Source organism: Esox lucius, chromosome 8, assembly GCF_011004845.1.
Source record: "Esox lucius isolate fEsoLuc1 chromosome 8, fEsoLuc1.pri, whole genome shotgun sequence".
Lineage (NCBI taxonomy): Eukaryota > Metazoa > Chordata > Actinopteri > Esociformes > Esocidae > Esox > Esox lucius.
Genome location: NC_047576.1, coordinates 3081658 through 3097279, shown reverse-complemented (window position 1 = coordinate 3097279; position 15622 = coordinate 3081658). Strand labels below are relative to the sequence as shown.

General features: G+C 41.6%; 2 protein-coding genes across 3 annotated transcripts; one reads left to right on the top strand and one right to left on the bottom strand.

Moving 5' to 3' along the window:
* Positions 1-140: 140 nt before the first annotated feature.
* LOC105026211 (ubiquitin-60S ribosomal protein L40) lies at positions 141-3169 on the bottom strand. The gene is made up of 5 exons (XM_010897524.5): positions 3065-3169; positions 2477-2588; positions 2288-2374; positions 604-706; positions 141-296 (listed from the first exon to the last, which is right to left on the bottom strand). Exons 2-5 carry the CDS (start codon positions 2577-2579, stop codon positions 203-205), a joined length of 387 nt encoding a protein of 128 aa, XP_010895826.3. The 5' UTR covers positions 2580-2588; positions 3065-3169; the 3' UTR covers positions 141-202.
* Positions 3170-3857: 688 nt separating this feature from the next.
* LOC105026230 lies at positions 3858-13139 on the top strand. 2 transcript variants are annotated; one of them, XM_020048930.3, is made up of 10 exons: positions 3858-3973; positions 5369-5731; positions 6026-6132; positions 6396-6490; positions 6648-6748; positions 7495-7613; positions 7966-8155; positions 8280-8368; positions 11574-11715; positions 11881-13138. In XM_020048930.3, exons 1-9 carry the CDS (start codon positions 3970-3972, stop codon positions 11712-11714), a joined length of 1209 nt encoding a protein of 402 aa, XP_019904489.2. In that variant the 5' UTR covers positions 3858-3969; the 3' UTR covers position 11715; positions 11881-13138. The 2 variants fall into 2 exon arrangements, with proteins under 2 accessions (XP_019904489.2, XP_010895860.3); XM_010897558.4 differs by lacking the exon at positions 3858-3973 and having other exon boundaries at positions 4465-5731; positions 11881-13139.
* The last annotated feature ends 2483 nt before the right edge of the window (positions 13140-15622 follow it).

The window sequence follows — 15622 nt, the reverse complement described above, 5'->3', positions numbered from 1 at the left end:
GGGGAGCTTCTCTAACAGACAATGAAAACCAATGATGCACGTTTGTCCAGGTGTATTTGCATATTTACAGGTAGGATTAAGCATTTCCCAGAATTTCACTAAAATCTGCTTGATGTAAAATAAAGCAGGCCATCCAAATATTTTTTTTACGTTTATTTAACATAAAGCTTCTGCATATCCCACAAAATATCTTGCCAACAGATTACTTCAGCTTCTTCTTGGGGCGCAGGTTGTTGGTGTGCCCACACTTCTTCTTGCGGCAGTTGACAGCACGAGGATGAAGGCGAGCATAGCACCTGAAACACATTACAGGTTAATATTTATTGGCAATTTTCGGCCCAATAAACTCCAATACATTTTCCTGATACAATCAAGACAGTCTGTCATCTAAAAACGCATATGGTTGATATGAAACAATAAAGCGGCCCGTTCAAACTGACCATTACCGCTGACAGCGGGGACCATTAACGTTTCCCTTTGTTCACAGGAACATTACCGTAGTCGTGCTGAAGCAGATTTCCTGCTGCTGTTTCCGTCACCTCATTTCCCCATCCAGACAAATGTCTATTACTCTGAATGGGAAACTACAGCGGCAGTACTTACTTGCGGCAGATCATTTTGTCGCAGTTGTACTTCTGAGCCAGCTGTCTCAGAGACGGCTCAATGATGCCTCCTCGCAGGCGAAGCACCAGATGCAGGGTGGACTCTGGAGGGGACCAATCACACTCATTTATCTATTCATTTTGGGGAAATGCATGCTTCACAATGTTGTCTGCATGTCAAACTTGATCAGGACTTAAAAACACTCAACTGTAATATTAAGTTGTATTGTGGAAAACTCCTAAGTAGCATGCATGAGGACAACTTAAAGGCTAATCCATTATATACGCCAGGATATCAGGGTCATGTGGACATTGCCTGACTAAATAGATTGGAATGCATGTCAAAAAGGTTTTTGCCTACTGGTAGAGAGACAGCCTGTCTATGCATAACAGCAATACAGTTAATCTTATGCTATGAGGTGGAGGCAGAAATGTTTGAAGCAAAAAAAATAAAAATTTAACGGAATACGCTTTGAACGAGAAGCTGATGCCAACATTCAAAATGTTGGTCCCAAATTCACCATAACAGACTGCGACAGATTAACACACCACATGTCAACTCATCAGAAATGCATTAGTTCCATCATTATTTTGGAGCAGGAGTGCGTATGAATCGTCATTTTTAAGGTCCACATTGAGAATTTGCGACGTACGTCATTTCAGCACTTGATTTTAGCCTCCGGGTATGTTTGGGGAATTGGGCTAGAACATGTACATGTAGCTTTTCTATACGTGTGAATATAGAAGACCAGTCATTATCACATATGTTTTGCACATGGACAACTCCTTAGTGGGGTGTTCCGTAACCTTGACAACAGTGGACTCCAATTCTATCAAAAAACTTGCTTAACAGGTCTTTCAAGTGTCATTAATGTAGTTGTCAAAGTACATAAATCATTTATTAACATTGAGTAGTTACCCAAGACTAAAATATCAATAATTTAAGTAGTGGCATGAGCCCAAATGGAAAGCACTTGCATGAGCCCAAATAGAAAGCGCCACAACACAAAATGTGTTATTAAACTTTCAGTAAAAACAAAAGTGTCAAGGTATTCCTCACCCTACCAGACTGAGATGTGATATCGTGTTGGCAAGTTGTTAGGGTGTTTCGAATTAAATTAGGTAAAATCATTCATTTTGAAACATGAAATATACATGGGTTTAGAAAGTAGTGCCTTGTGGCAATATATGGCACAGCCAGTTGTGTGACAGTACATAACACTATTCGCAGGATGAGACGTCGCTTAAGGATTGTTAGTACTGTTTTTGCTGTAAATCTCAAAATATATATTTTTATTTGAAGAGAAAACTACCTTCAATGAATGACTGAGGCATTACAAGAGGTAAAATGTAGCTAAATGTACAGTTTTCTTCAGTTGTTTCAAATTGTTACGAATTCAGATATGCATAAATAAAGATTCAGTGGATTCAGTGAATCATCAGTTCTCTCTGCCCTGAAATGTTCATAACAACGAACAAACCAGATGAGTTATTGGACAGTAATAAGAATTCAGGTGCCTTCTTGACAAGGGGTTAAAAATCCAGCAATATTAAGTCCTTTCCTCATGAAAGTGATCTGTCAAAGCTGCTGTATATCATGGAACACAGAGTATAACACCAGTACCAACATTTTAATTTGATCCGACCATCCTATTATTGGTATTTAGCTGTTAACTTATTCTTACCTTTCTGGATGTTGTAATCTGACAAAGTGCGACCATCCTCAAGCTGTTTGCCAGCAAATATCAGACGCTGTTGATCAGGGGGAATGCCTGAGTGTAACAAAATATGTATATTACCTACTAGCTTACGAAACTCACTAAAGTACACTTAACGTCCATGTGTAAAGGCCACCAGCACTTAGACAACTTTACCTTCCTTATCCTGGATCTTAGCCTTGACATTTTCGATGGTATCGCTGGGCTCTACCTCAAGGGTGATGGTTTTCCCCGTCAACGTCTTTACGAAGATCTGCATCTTGGCAGGCTGTTGGGAGAACAGTTCATGTGAGTTGATGCTAGTGACTAACTAGTAGGGCTTTGGTGGCCTGCGTAACTTACACTACCGAGTAGTAACTAGCCAATTCCTGGCACGTTATGACATGCTTCGATTGACACGAAACGCAATGCTATGGAGTCATATCGGGAGTTAAAATGTATATAAATAATAGTTATCTAGCGATCAGAACAAGCAGCCATAACCACTTTGCTAACTTACTAACTAGCGGTAGCTGTGGCGAGCTACTGTAGTGAGCATTCCGTCCAGCCAAGGCCTGTATATGCCACATGCTCGTTATCCTTTCATACTAATAACTACAACTTAAACGTCTCACATGTGACAACCAAATTTCTACTTGGACACGTATCCGTTAGCGGAGTGTCACCAATGTACTTTCATGGCTTTATAAATGCGTCTTATATGTCATTTCTTTTAAAAAGAAATGGACGAAAACGTGCACCCACCCGGCCGCTAGCTGAGCCTCAACGGAAAGAGGTTGTACAAGGCGGATGTTACGTTACATTACATCCTGCGTTGCTTCACACGATATTTATTTAACGGCATACTTTTTTAACGGCATAGTTCCTAAAAGAGTCCCAAAAAGTTAGAACTCTGCTTAGAATTATACAAACTTGATATATACTACTTGTATCCTCAGCTCAGACGATCAATCAAAGGTACTTTTATCAGGTATTACATAATACAATTATAATGCCATCTGCTGGTTTAACTCCGCCAACATTTCTAATAAGGATTTGTGATGTGTGCATCTTACTAGAATAATATCAGCATTGTCTATTTTGTTAGATGCGTTTTAAAAGTGGAAATCTGCACTTGCATGATAAAATGTTGTGCTTTCGAGATACTATTATTTTATACCCATTTAGTCTTCTTGAAAAACAATAATTTTAAAGCCTCATGACATGAGTTTGTGATATTTGTACATAGTCAGAAACAAAAATACAATCTTGTTTAACTGTAATATCTAATAAAGTGAATGCAAACAAACATTATGGCCTCTGAACATGAATATCTTTGATAATATATTTCTATGCTAGTGGATTTGCTAATGGATAAATGTATAGATTCAAGAGGACGGGTTCACCTTGATTGCTAAAAATAGGCCACAGTGAAACATTAACACCAAAAAGGTGTTCCCACGGCAACAGTCATTTAGGAACCATTGTTATACGTTTTAAAACAGCATCTTCGGACGTGTTGCCATGCAAACAGTGTGTATACATGAAGGCGATACAAGGCAAGTTGATATTGTAAGGTTATCCACCGAATTGCTAAATGATGCATGAAAACCACTTAAGGTAAGGAAGTGGGTAGTTACAACTATTCAGGTGGTGCACTTCACTGTGGAATGGGTAAGTCACTTCTCTTTGCTAAGGAAAAAGAAACATTGTAGCAGACATGAAACATTCTTATACGTGTTTAATGTCACGCCTGTTCATTCAGATCTCTGTAACCCAGAGCAGCCAAATGCATGTACACTATTAGGTGAATTAATCATGTCATGGTGTTCCGTATTTGATAGGCTACATTGGACGGAGATGAGTGGAATGGAATTACATAGATTGAGATGCGCTTTATTAGCATAACAAGGCAACTGTCGCAATGTGTTAGCGAATGATAGTACACTGTTAACTTAAGGCATATTTTATTCATTTGTTTCTAGCAAGTTGAACTCATTGCTAGTAAAATATTACTAATAATTTGAAATGTTTATGTGATGCTGACTTTTCAAAAAAAAAGTTTCAAATGCAAATTTTCCCATCATGCTCTACTGCAAGTTGATATTCTGAAATTGTTTCATTTACCCTTTTTTCATGTACTTTGACTGATTGTTTGATCTTAGCCATACAGTGATCAAACACATACATCTCAGTATAGATGTTGTGATTATTCCGAACATTTCCAGGGAATTGTAAGTTATAAGAATCTTTCAACCATGCCTTTCAGACCACTGTACTTTGCCAACCATGACCTCAAAATAAGGCCCTGGGATGTATAATGTATTATGAATTTAACATTTGTCTAGGAACTCAAATGAAAGACTAAAGACTGTGAGTGACTTTAATAACCTTGTCTCGTTGAATTCTGAAGAGTTCATTTGAATGGGCAATACATACTTGGAAATAATTTTGGAGGTGTGGTTTAGTATGTAACGCAATTATTTTAAGCTAATACAACTTAAATCTGGGCCCCGTTACATTTGACTTGTTTGAGTAATGATTAAAAACTATTTTAAGTGACTACCTGTACTCACATATTCTCAGTGCAGTTTGTTTCCTCAAATGTTTTGGGTAATGGAACCACATTTGGTGTTTACAATGTATAAGAACAATCTATTGTCAGTGGCTGTTTGTCATCTGAATGTTTACTGCTAAAAACTCTGCCAGGATGATAAACATTTCAGAAAACAGAGGGTTTTTATTTTAGTTCTCACAGTATTGTGACGTAATCATAATTTGTATGTTAGATTGGTTTCCATGGTGATACCACTGCATTCTATTTCCACACTTCTAACAAAGAACTGTAACAGGGAGGCTTGGTGATGTGAAGAGAAAGACAACATAGAAAGAAGAGCAGTTCAAGACATGATATGGCTGTAACCACATTTATTCAAGCCCCCTTGATGGGAAAAGAATTCCTTCGGTCCTCACATATTCCCTTTCGGAATGGCAACAGTGTTGATGGCCTTAAAGAAACGTTTACGACATCCTTTCAGACAGACTTCAACTCCTTTGCCACTCTTTCAGAGAGGGGTGCCGTCCCTCGACCTACCCCTGCCCAGGTCGAACACAAAGACCTGAATCGGATCAAGGAGTATTTGACTGAAACGGTCAGGTCATATCCCCACCATCCACGGATCCACCACATCCGCACACCTGCCTGGACTAAGTTATGCACCAACTTCCAGATGCATAAAGACCCCAGGCTGGTCAACTTCCTTAGCACCCAAGCGGAAGGCTTCCAGCGGCAGGCCTTGTCCCAGACCAGGCCCGCCTGTCCTGTCACGACCATCAAGAAGAATCAAATGGAGTTTCCTGAGACCACTTATCAAGCTTTGTTCACCCCATACAACGTGGCGCCCATTGTCAAGGCCAAGGTCAAACATCTAGGTCAGTTGCTCTATTAAAGCTATGTCCTTTTTGTAGGCGTATCAGCACTGAGTCTGTGGTGTCATTCTCTCATTCCTTAAATACTATGACAAGTTGTATGCACAGGCTATTTACAATGTTTGACATACATGCTGCTTCAGTTGCTTTAAAAAACACTACACCATTGCGTTTGTGGTGGCAGATGAGAAAGTATTCTCAGTCAACTTTCCTGGTAAAACAAGGGGGGAAAATTACTCTCAATGTCTTTTTTTGTTGTTGTCAGATTGAGATTTTATAAATGCCTGTGTGATTCAGGGGGAGAACCCACCATTAAAGAGATCAGGGATGACTGCCGCTTTGTTTCCAACCACAACGATGTGTTCAAGGGACAATGGTGCAGCCCGCCCCAGCCTGTGGAGAAGGTATCCACATCCACTGACTGCCTGGAGTACTGCACAATGATGGTGTTCATACAGTAGCTGCTTGTGAATAATGGAATCATGTGACAGTTTTTCGTACGGGTCATTAAATACGCGATGAGGAGGTCTAAACTGGCCCTTTGATAGCTCTCTTGTTATTTATAACTCTCTGTGAAAAGAATAGGCCACGACAAACCCATTCCATGTCTTTGCAATGGCTTTAGATGAGATCGGGGATTCAATGTACTTTGCCTTTTCTGGTTCAGCAATTCCCCTCCTCTGTGGCAATGGGAGATCCACAGAAGATTCTGGAAACTGAAACCACCCATAGTTTGTCCTTCGGCCATGTCAATGCCACGAGGTATGCCAACATTCCCATAACTTCTAAAATACTTCATAATCTTGTAGTGAAATAACTTGACACACTTTATCGCTGAAATAACATGTGACTGTGAAAATCCTGATCCTGATTTTAAACATGTTTTCATATGTTTACTGCATCAATTGCATTGACCAAGTCCGGTCAATACGTTGAAACGGTTAAAAGTCAATCTTGGGGATTTTTCTGAAAACAAATGGACATCAACAATGGCTGATTCGTTTTGTGGCGCCAAGTCAGGTAAGTCATGGATATTTAATATTATTATGGGCTGTCTGCGTTAATCATTTAACTCAAATTATGTTTTTTTAATTTTAGTGCAATCTTCCTTTAAATAGACAATCACTTAAAAAAAAAAATGCTGAAAACATCCAAAATATATAATCTGCAAAAAAAAACAATGCAAAAAAATATTTTAAAAGGTATAAATATAAAACATCAAATATAACATATCCAAATTGATTATCTTCATTAATCTGTAAAAACTTCCATTAACTTAATTGTCTGACAGAACCAATTAGACCAATAATTACACCAATCTGTTTTTACTTGTCGGTGTGAGAAACTGAGCCAAGACACCTCGCAGGTGTCACATCTTCCAGCGCCCTCTGACCCTCGTTTGGAGCGCAGACACCTGTTTGTTGTTACTGCCCTAACCTGCGTTCCTTATCACATTCCTGTTTACCTTTCCTCCTTTACTATTGTATCCTCTCTCTTTTGCATTGCTTTTGGTAACGTTCTTCAGGTCATGTCTTGTTTTAGTTCTTTTTATTGAAAGGCCTACGTTCTGCCTGCACCTGTGTCCTGCCACATGCAAGCGATGTTACAGCAGGATTGAATCATAGAATAATTTCGAATGAAAATGTAAACGTGCAAATAGAAGTAGTCCACACGCGAGTGGTGTGTTGATCTGAAACGGGCTTCAATGCTTCAGTGTTCTAATTCTCCTGCTTGGCCAACTGCCTGGATTGGGGTCTATTCCCCAGCCCCTGCTCCAGTGATGCAGACCAACAAAACTCTGAGCTCCATCCCCAGAGGGGATACTGATCCTGGCCGCAACAAACAGAGGATGATGGCCACAACCAATGGCCTTTTCTTCTCTGAGGTGAAACCGCAATCCTCCCAGTTTTGAGCAAAATGTGTTACTGGCTTCAACGGCATCCAAATCAAGGTTGAGTTTAATTAGAATTGAAGGCATTTCATTCAGGAAGGGATTAGAACTAGTGTTCAAAATACATGTACTTGAAATTGTATTTCATTTTAAAAAGGCTGTTTTCAATTTGAAACGACGACAACCTTGATTAGTTCCAGGTGTTAAGTGTCGTCATTGCATTTTTGCGACAGCTTGTTCATGAGTTTCATCAGACACTGTTTATGTAACCGGTCAAGGCGGGCAGGGTCCTGACTCTACTCTAGCTTTACTTACCGGCCTGATTGAATCTCCCTCCCGTCCACAGCGGAAGCACAGAGAGCTGCCGGTGCGTCTCAGTGGAGCCAACGCGAGGACCAGAAGCAATGTGGAGTTGGGTAGAGCAAGTCTGGCAGGGCTATTCTACAGCACAGCGGCCCAGGAAGACTATCCCAAAAGGGAGATGATCCGAGTTCGGCCCTGCACCCATACCTCAGGCCACGTGCTGGCTGGCCAAGGTTAGAGACACAGGGACCAAAATGTTCTTAAATATAGTTGTCGACGGGATTGTTAACCCAAAACACAAAATGACATGGATGACCTTTCTATGGATGACCTTTGCTGCTGCTGTTTTAAACTCAGAGCCTGGACCAGCCATGACTACGTTTCAAAAGGATTTCCTCCCACTACACTCCAGGAAGCAGGAAGTCAGCCCAAGGCATATTCATCAGGTAGGCCATTATAGATGGACTTTCCCCAGAGTGACACTGTCCTTCAGTGGCTCAGATGTTCCTGTGCTACTGAGATTGAAGAACAATCCTGCTAAGGGACAAGAACATCAGCGTCTCTAGTCTGGTTGTGTGCTACAATTGATTACTGTTAATTATGTCCATTTGGATTTCATTGAAATTCCCTCAAGCTTTGCAGGGTCAGGCTTATTATGTGCATATTTCACATTATGCTCCCTTGACAACTAGCGTGATCTGCCATCGTTTATACTGCCAGGAGATGATGATGATGATGACAACGACAATAGTAATTATAAGACGTCTCGTTAACTAAAACACATTTCCTGACATCCAACATCACTTGACAGAGCAATGAAATCCATTAAAAGCGTATGTTAATATGAAAGAAATCCCACATTCAAATAAAATGGGGAAAAACACCACAGGAATTGATTATGTATACAGATGAAGTTCTGACATGGAGATGGACTGAGATCCACTGGGGCTGTACTGCTAAAAGTTTTCTACTGAGCGAAGCCCGGTTGCAAAGTGATGATGGGGGTGTTAGATTCTGTCCAAGTTTGATCCATGAACAAAATAAATGCAACCAGAAGTCAGGGGAGAGCCATCTTTATTCAGCACGAGTCTATGATGTTGACCTTTTTCTCTCATTTTCTCTCTCTCCCATAATTACAGAGTTAAAACAGTCCTTTTATACCCAGATACATAAGAGGTGGCCACTGGTCATAACCAACCATTACACATTCCAATACCCTCCAATAAGAAAGGTTTATCCTACAACAGACCCTTGTATGGTATGTTCCAACCTATGGTCAATGGACCTATCCATATAGCCTATGTCAGTCACATGGGCAACTCCTAGCAGGATGTATGGACAGGATGTATGGGGCCCTTCAGTAACAGGCATCACTCCCTATCTATCCTAGTCAGCACATCTGTGTTGTGTTAAGTTTCTCATGCCCATTTCCTATCAGGGAAAAGCTGTGTCAGGAGTGCCAGTGAACAGGTGGATGTGTGTCAGGAGAGCCAGTGAACAGGTGGATGTGTGTCAGGAGAGCCAGTGAACAGGTGGATGTTTGTCAAGAGAGCCAGTGAACAGGTGGATGTGTGTCAGGCGTGCCAGTGAACAGGTGGATGTGTGTCAGGCGTGCCAGTGAACAGGTGGATGTGTGTCAGGCGTGCCAGTGAACAGGTGGATGTGTGTCAGGCGTGCCAGTGAACAGGTGGATGTGTGTCAGGAGAGCCAGTGAACAGGTGGATGTGTGTCAGGCGTGCCAGTGAACAGGTGGATGTGTGTCAGGAGTGCCAGTGAACAGGTGGATGTGTGTCAGGAGTAGCAGGTCAGTAAGGTACGTGTGAGCTGCTGGTCCATTGAAGGCTTTAAAGGTGAGCCTGAGCAGGTTGAAGATGGTCCCGTGTTGAGCTGGAAGCGAGTGGAGTCATTTTGCTGGAGAGGTGTGAATGAGGGTTTCAGTGGTGGGGTCAGGGAGAGTGTGGTTAGTTTTACTAGCGCCCCGTCTGGTGGTTTCACCTGGCTCTTTTTAAAGATAAGCTGATCTGGATAAAAGTGTCTGGTAAATGACTAAAAGGTCAAATGTTCCAAGGTGGCTCAAGCTGACTCTGGGATGTTCAGGGTGTGGTGTTGAACTGTGGAGTGGGTCCAGTGCAACACCAGGTTCCTTGCCTGGACTGGACGGTGCAGCAGTTGATTGTCATGCTGACTTGACCCAGTTTCTGGATGAGGTAGTTGGGCCTCTGGGACATGATATATGTTTGATGCAATTTTGTCGTTAAACCCCCCCCCCCCCCCCCCAAAAAAAAACTGTTCATCAAGGTTTTCACTTCACTAAGACGGTTAACCACAGAGGGTGGGTGGGTGTCGACCCAAGGGGCGGTGTGTAAATACTCATTGGTAACGGACCACACGCTGAGCCTCTTGTAATACAGAGGCAGACTGGTTGGCAGGGAAGACACCGATTGTCTTCAGATTTGCCTTCGGAGCACCGCTGCCAGTCACTACTGCTATTCATCACATGGACAAGGTGTTTACTGTTGCAGGTAGATTCAACAGCATGAGCATTGCTGGAGAGGAAAGGTGTTAGGATTTTTCTGTGGCTAATGCTGAGTAGAAAAATGCTTTCGGGCAGGGAAAGGTTGCACGCTGTGAAGAAATGTGTGGACAATCAATTCTAACCACACTAATTAGCTGTTGTACACATGTAACGCTCAAAGACCTCTGCAAACTCACGCAGGCACACACTCATAATCCCAGGGTTGTTGCTGAGGATCTCACACCCTGACTCTGCAGTATGGAAGATACGGATGGCCACTTTGTTTTTCAAATGAGTAGGAAACATGTGAGGGGTGCACTTACAATCATCACCACCAGGGGTCAGAACAGGGAGGTATGTTGCAACCACAGAGCTCAATCAATGCCCTTCTCTTTTTGGAATATGTAATAGCCAATGTCCTCCGAGGGGGTTGACATCAATGCACTGTTAATGTACACACACTGCTCTTCCATTAGCGTACATATGTAAGATGTTCTGTTTCTGTGTCTTTTAATCGTGTATTTCAATGACTTTGTCCCTTTATCTCCGTGTCCGTTTCTGTTTCTCTCTCTCTCTCTCTCTCTCTCTCTCTCTCTCTCTCTCTCTCTCTCTCTCTCTCTCTCTCTCTCTCTCTCTCTCTCTCTCTCTCTCTCTCTCTCTCTCTCTCTCTCTCTCTCTCTCTCTCTCTCTCTCTCTCTCTCTCTCTCTCTCTCTCTCTCTCTCTCTCTCTCTCTCTGCCTCTTTCTTTCTCTCTCTGCCTCTTTCTTTCTCTCCCTGTATCTCTCTCTCTCTCTCTCTCTCTCTCTCTCTCTCCCTGTATCTCTCTCTCTCTCTCTCTCTCTCTCTCTCTCTCTCTGCCTCTTTCTTTCTCTCCCTGTATCTCTCTCTCTCTCTCTCTCTCTCTCTCTCTCTCTCTCTCTCTCTCTCTCTCTCTCTCTCTCTCTCTCTCTCTCTCTCTCTCTCTCTCTCTCTCTCTCTCTCTCTCTCTCTCTCTCTCTCTCTCTCTCTCTCTCTCTCTCTCTCTCTCTCTCTCTCTGCCTCTTTCTTTCTCTCCCTGTATCTCTCTCTCTCTCTCTCTCTCTCTCTGCCTCTTTCTCTCCCTGTATCTCTCTCTCTCTCTCTCTCTCTCCCTGTAGATTAAATTCAGCCACATCACAGCCCCTAACAACGAGCAACATTTCAACACGACCCATAAGGAGGCTTTTGGACACAAGCCTCTCTCCAGGAGCTACTCAGACAACCCACCCAGACCCCACATTAGTCACATACTTATCTAAAGTAAGAACTCACTTAATAAAGTGTATGGAAGTTAACTTTTTGGAAACTTTTTTTAAAACTTTTTTTTAACTTTCAGTAATTCCCTGAGACCTGTTACATTTTATTTTCAATTCAATGTATCTCCATATTTTGCCCTAAAATGTACCATTTTCTTTTCACCTACAGAAATGACATGGGTTGTGATTAGAGTGAACTGCTTTGCTCGCTAAGGAGGAAAAACATCACACTGACTGTGATTAAATCTAGCAAATTTCAGTTACTGTTCAGATGCTTTAACCACTAGGCTACATGCCATCCTGAGAAACCACCCCACCACGTGCCACAAGTGCAGCAAACTAGTTCCTAATCTAAGAAACAGGACCTTTGAACATCCAGAGGAACCAGACAGAACAGCTAGAAAAACAACCCTCAACCAGTTCTCTCAAGAGCAGTGTCAGTGTGTTACAAGCGACACCAAAGCTTTTTAAAGACCAAATGTCCCATGCTAGAGTGACTCACCAAAACCCCATTTCTGATTCGTACCCCAGGCCCCTTCCTACAGCTACTTGAAGGAAACCCAACACGTGCTTAATCTGCTGTGGCATCACCTGCTTGGCCAGGCACCTTGCCAAAAAGTCTAAACTCTTGATCAAAGCGATTATAATCCTTATGTCCTTTGCAAAGTGTCAATAACTGCTGAGTACACTATGTATGCCATACAAACTTTTACCATATGAACTTTCCCATCTGCAACTACAGCACTTTACAACATAAGGTTGCTAAGTAACAACGCTCCCTGTTCGGCAGATTATATTGTCGGCAGTTGAAACTGCCATTCAACTAACTCAGTTGAATGTGTGGATTTAAAATCGACCTGTCACATTTAAAAATTGGGTTGTATTCTATTACACCCCCCCCAAACCAAATGCCTTCTTTCTGAGTGACCTTACAGAACTGCATGAGTTTTGGTCTAAAGATCCTTGAATGTATGGTCTCAATGCAGATTCAGAACAGCCTCTCAGCCAACAATCTGCATGCACCCTTTCAGTCTGGCGCCTGTGCACAGAGACAACCCTGCTAAGAGTAACACGTGACTTGTTGATGACAGCTGATAGTGCTGACACCAGCATCCTTCTGGTTATGACGGCCTTCTTTGAATTCTCCTGGAGAGCACTCCTTTGGTGTCAGTCCTATCTGACTAATAAATGATCATTTCTGACACTTATAATTTCTGTCAATTATAAACTTAACTCTGCCAATCAGGGGGTCCAACTGGGCTCTGTTCTGAGGCCACAACTGTTTTCTATACAGAGCATGTGCTGCCCTTTGGTATTTTAATCTGAAGATTTGGACTGGACATGAATGTGACAACTAAACTAAATTAAAACAAGACATTTCCTTAGACTTAATGGAGGCAATACATTACCTTTTCTTATTGCCTCTCTGAGTGCACAGAAACGGTTGTTTGGGGACTACCCATAATAAGAAAAAAACTGAAATTATATATAAATTAGGTGTGGTTGTTTGATGTTTTTTGTACACAATACAAACAGCCCAAAACAATAATATAAAAAGGAGTGATTGATACAAAAAAGGGATGAGTATATGATCCAGAGATAACATACAGTTGTGCTCCAAGGTTTGCATACCCTTGGAGAATTGGTAATATATGTACCATTTGTAAAGAAAACATGAGTGAGCAGGCAAAACACATTTATTTCATTTCTTATGGGATTCATATTGAACTGTAGGTCATAACAGAATGGCACTATCATAAAACAAAACATGGCAACAAAGAAACCAGGCAAGCCTAGTTCAGCCAGACTGCAGTAGAAAGTATTGTCCCCTTGAGATTTGAACCTGGATCACCCATGTGAAAGGCTGTGTTGCTAACCACTTCACTACAGAGCTCTATGTTTGATGTGTGTCAATATACCTTCTTTTGCCACTGGCGGTTTTAACAACTAATTGGCTATTTGTGAATGATACTGATACAGTTAAACAGACTAAAGTTTCTTACTAAGTTTGCCTCCACCACAAATAGCATTTATGAACTGTTAACTTTTGCCACTGGCCGTTTGAACAAATTATTAGCCAGTAATAGGCTTTACCAGTATCTACTAACTTACTGGACTAGTCATAGGAATTGAAAAATTGCTAGCGAGTCTGCCAAAGGTATTTAATTTCATGGCATAAAAACATATTTTTTTTCATTCAGTGAGGTGAGTGAGTCAGTCAGTCAGTCAGTGACATTCGCTCTTAGCCGTCTTCACTTACGCGGTCCGGCAAAAGGTGAACTGATCCCTTTTCAAAAGTCTGCATATCCTTAGATCTTAATGCTGTGTATTGCCCCCTTTAGCATCAATGACAGCGTGCAGTCTTTTGTAATAGCTGCCTATGAGGCCCCAAATTATTGCAGGTGGTATTGCTGCCCATTCATCTTGGCAAAAGGCCTCCAGGTTATGCAAAGTCTTTGGTCGTCTTGCATGATTGTGACCGTAAAGCTCTATTTTGGTCTCGTCACTCAAAATTACAGTGTGCCAGAAGGTGTGAGGTGTGTCAAGGTGTTGTCGGGCAAATTGTTACCTGGATTTTATGTGGCATTGGCACAGTAAAGGCTTCTTTCTTGCAACTCGACCATGTAGCTCATTTCTGTTCAAGTATCATCGTATTGTGCTCCTTGAAACAACCACACTGTCTTTTTCCAGAGCAGCCTGTATTTCTCCTGAGGTTACCTGTGTGTTTTTCTTAGTATCCCGAACAATTCTTCTGGCAGTTTTGGCTGAAATCTTTCTTGGTCTACCTCACCTTGGCTTGGTATCAAGAGATCCCTGAATTTTCCACTTCTTCATAAGTGATTGAACAGTACTGACTGGCATGTGCAAGGCTTTGGATATCTTTTTATATTATTTTCCATCTTTATAAAGTTCCATTACCTTGTTACACAGGGCTTTTTACAGTTCATTTCTGCTCCCCATGACTCAGTATCTAGCCTGCTGCCTCCAGAGCTAACAAACTTATTGACTCTTTATACACAGACACTAATTGCAATTTAAAAAGCTACATTAAACTTTAATTGCCATTTTAACCTGTGCGTGTCACCTTGTGTGTTTGTAACAAGGCCAAACATTCAAGGGTATGTAAACTTTTGCTCAGGGCCATTTGGGTGATTTTTGTAATCACTATGATTTAGAAAGGAGCTACCGTGGGGCAAAAATTTTGTCAGCCACCAATTGTGCAAGTTCTATCACTTAAAAAGATGAGAGAGGCCTATAATTTTCATCATAGGTACACTTCAACTATGAGAGACAAAATGAGGAAAAGAAATCCAGAAAATCACATTGTAGTATATTTTATGAATTTATTGGTAAATTATGGTGGAAAATAAGTATTTGGTCAATAACAAAAGTTAATCTTAATACTTTGTTATATACCCTTTCTTGGCAATGACAGAGGTCAAACGTTTTCTGTAAGTCTTCACAAGGTTTTCACACACTGTTGCTGGTATTTTGGCCCATTCCTCCATGCAGATCTCCTCTAGAGCAGTGATGTTTTGGGGCTGTCGCTGGACAACACAGACTTTCAACTCCCTCCAAAGATTTTCAATGGGGTTGAGATCTGGTGACTGGCTAGGCCACTCCAGGAACTTGAAATGCTTCTTAAGAAGCCACTCCTTCGTTGCCCGGGCGGTGTGTTTGGGATCATTGTCATGCTGAAAGACCCAGCCACGTTTCATCTTCAATGCCCTTGCTGATGGAAGGAGGTTTTCACTCAAAATCTCACGATACATTCATTCTTTCCTTTACATGGATCAGTCGTCCTGGTCCCTTTGCAGAAAAACAGCCCCAAAGCATGACGTTTCCACCCCCATGCTTCACAGTAGGTATGGTGTTCTTTGGATGCAACTCAGCATTCTTTCTCCTCTGAA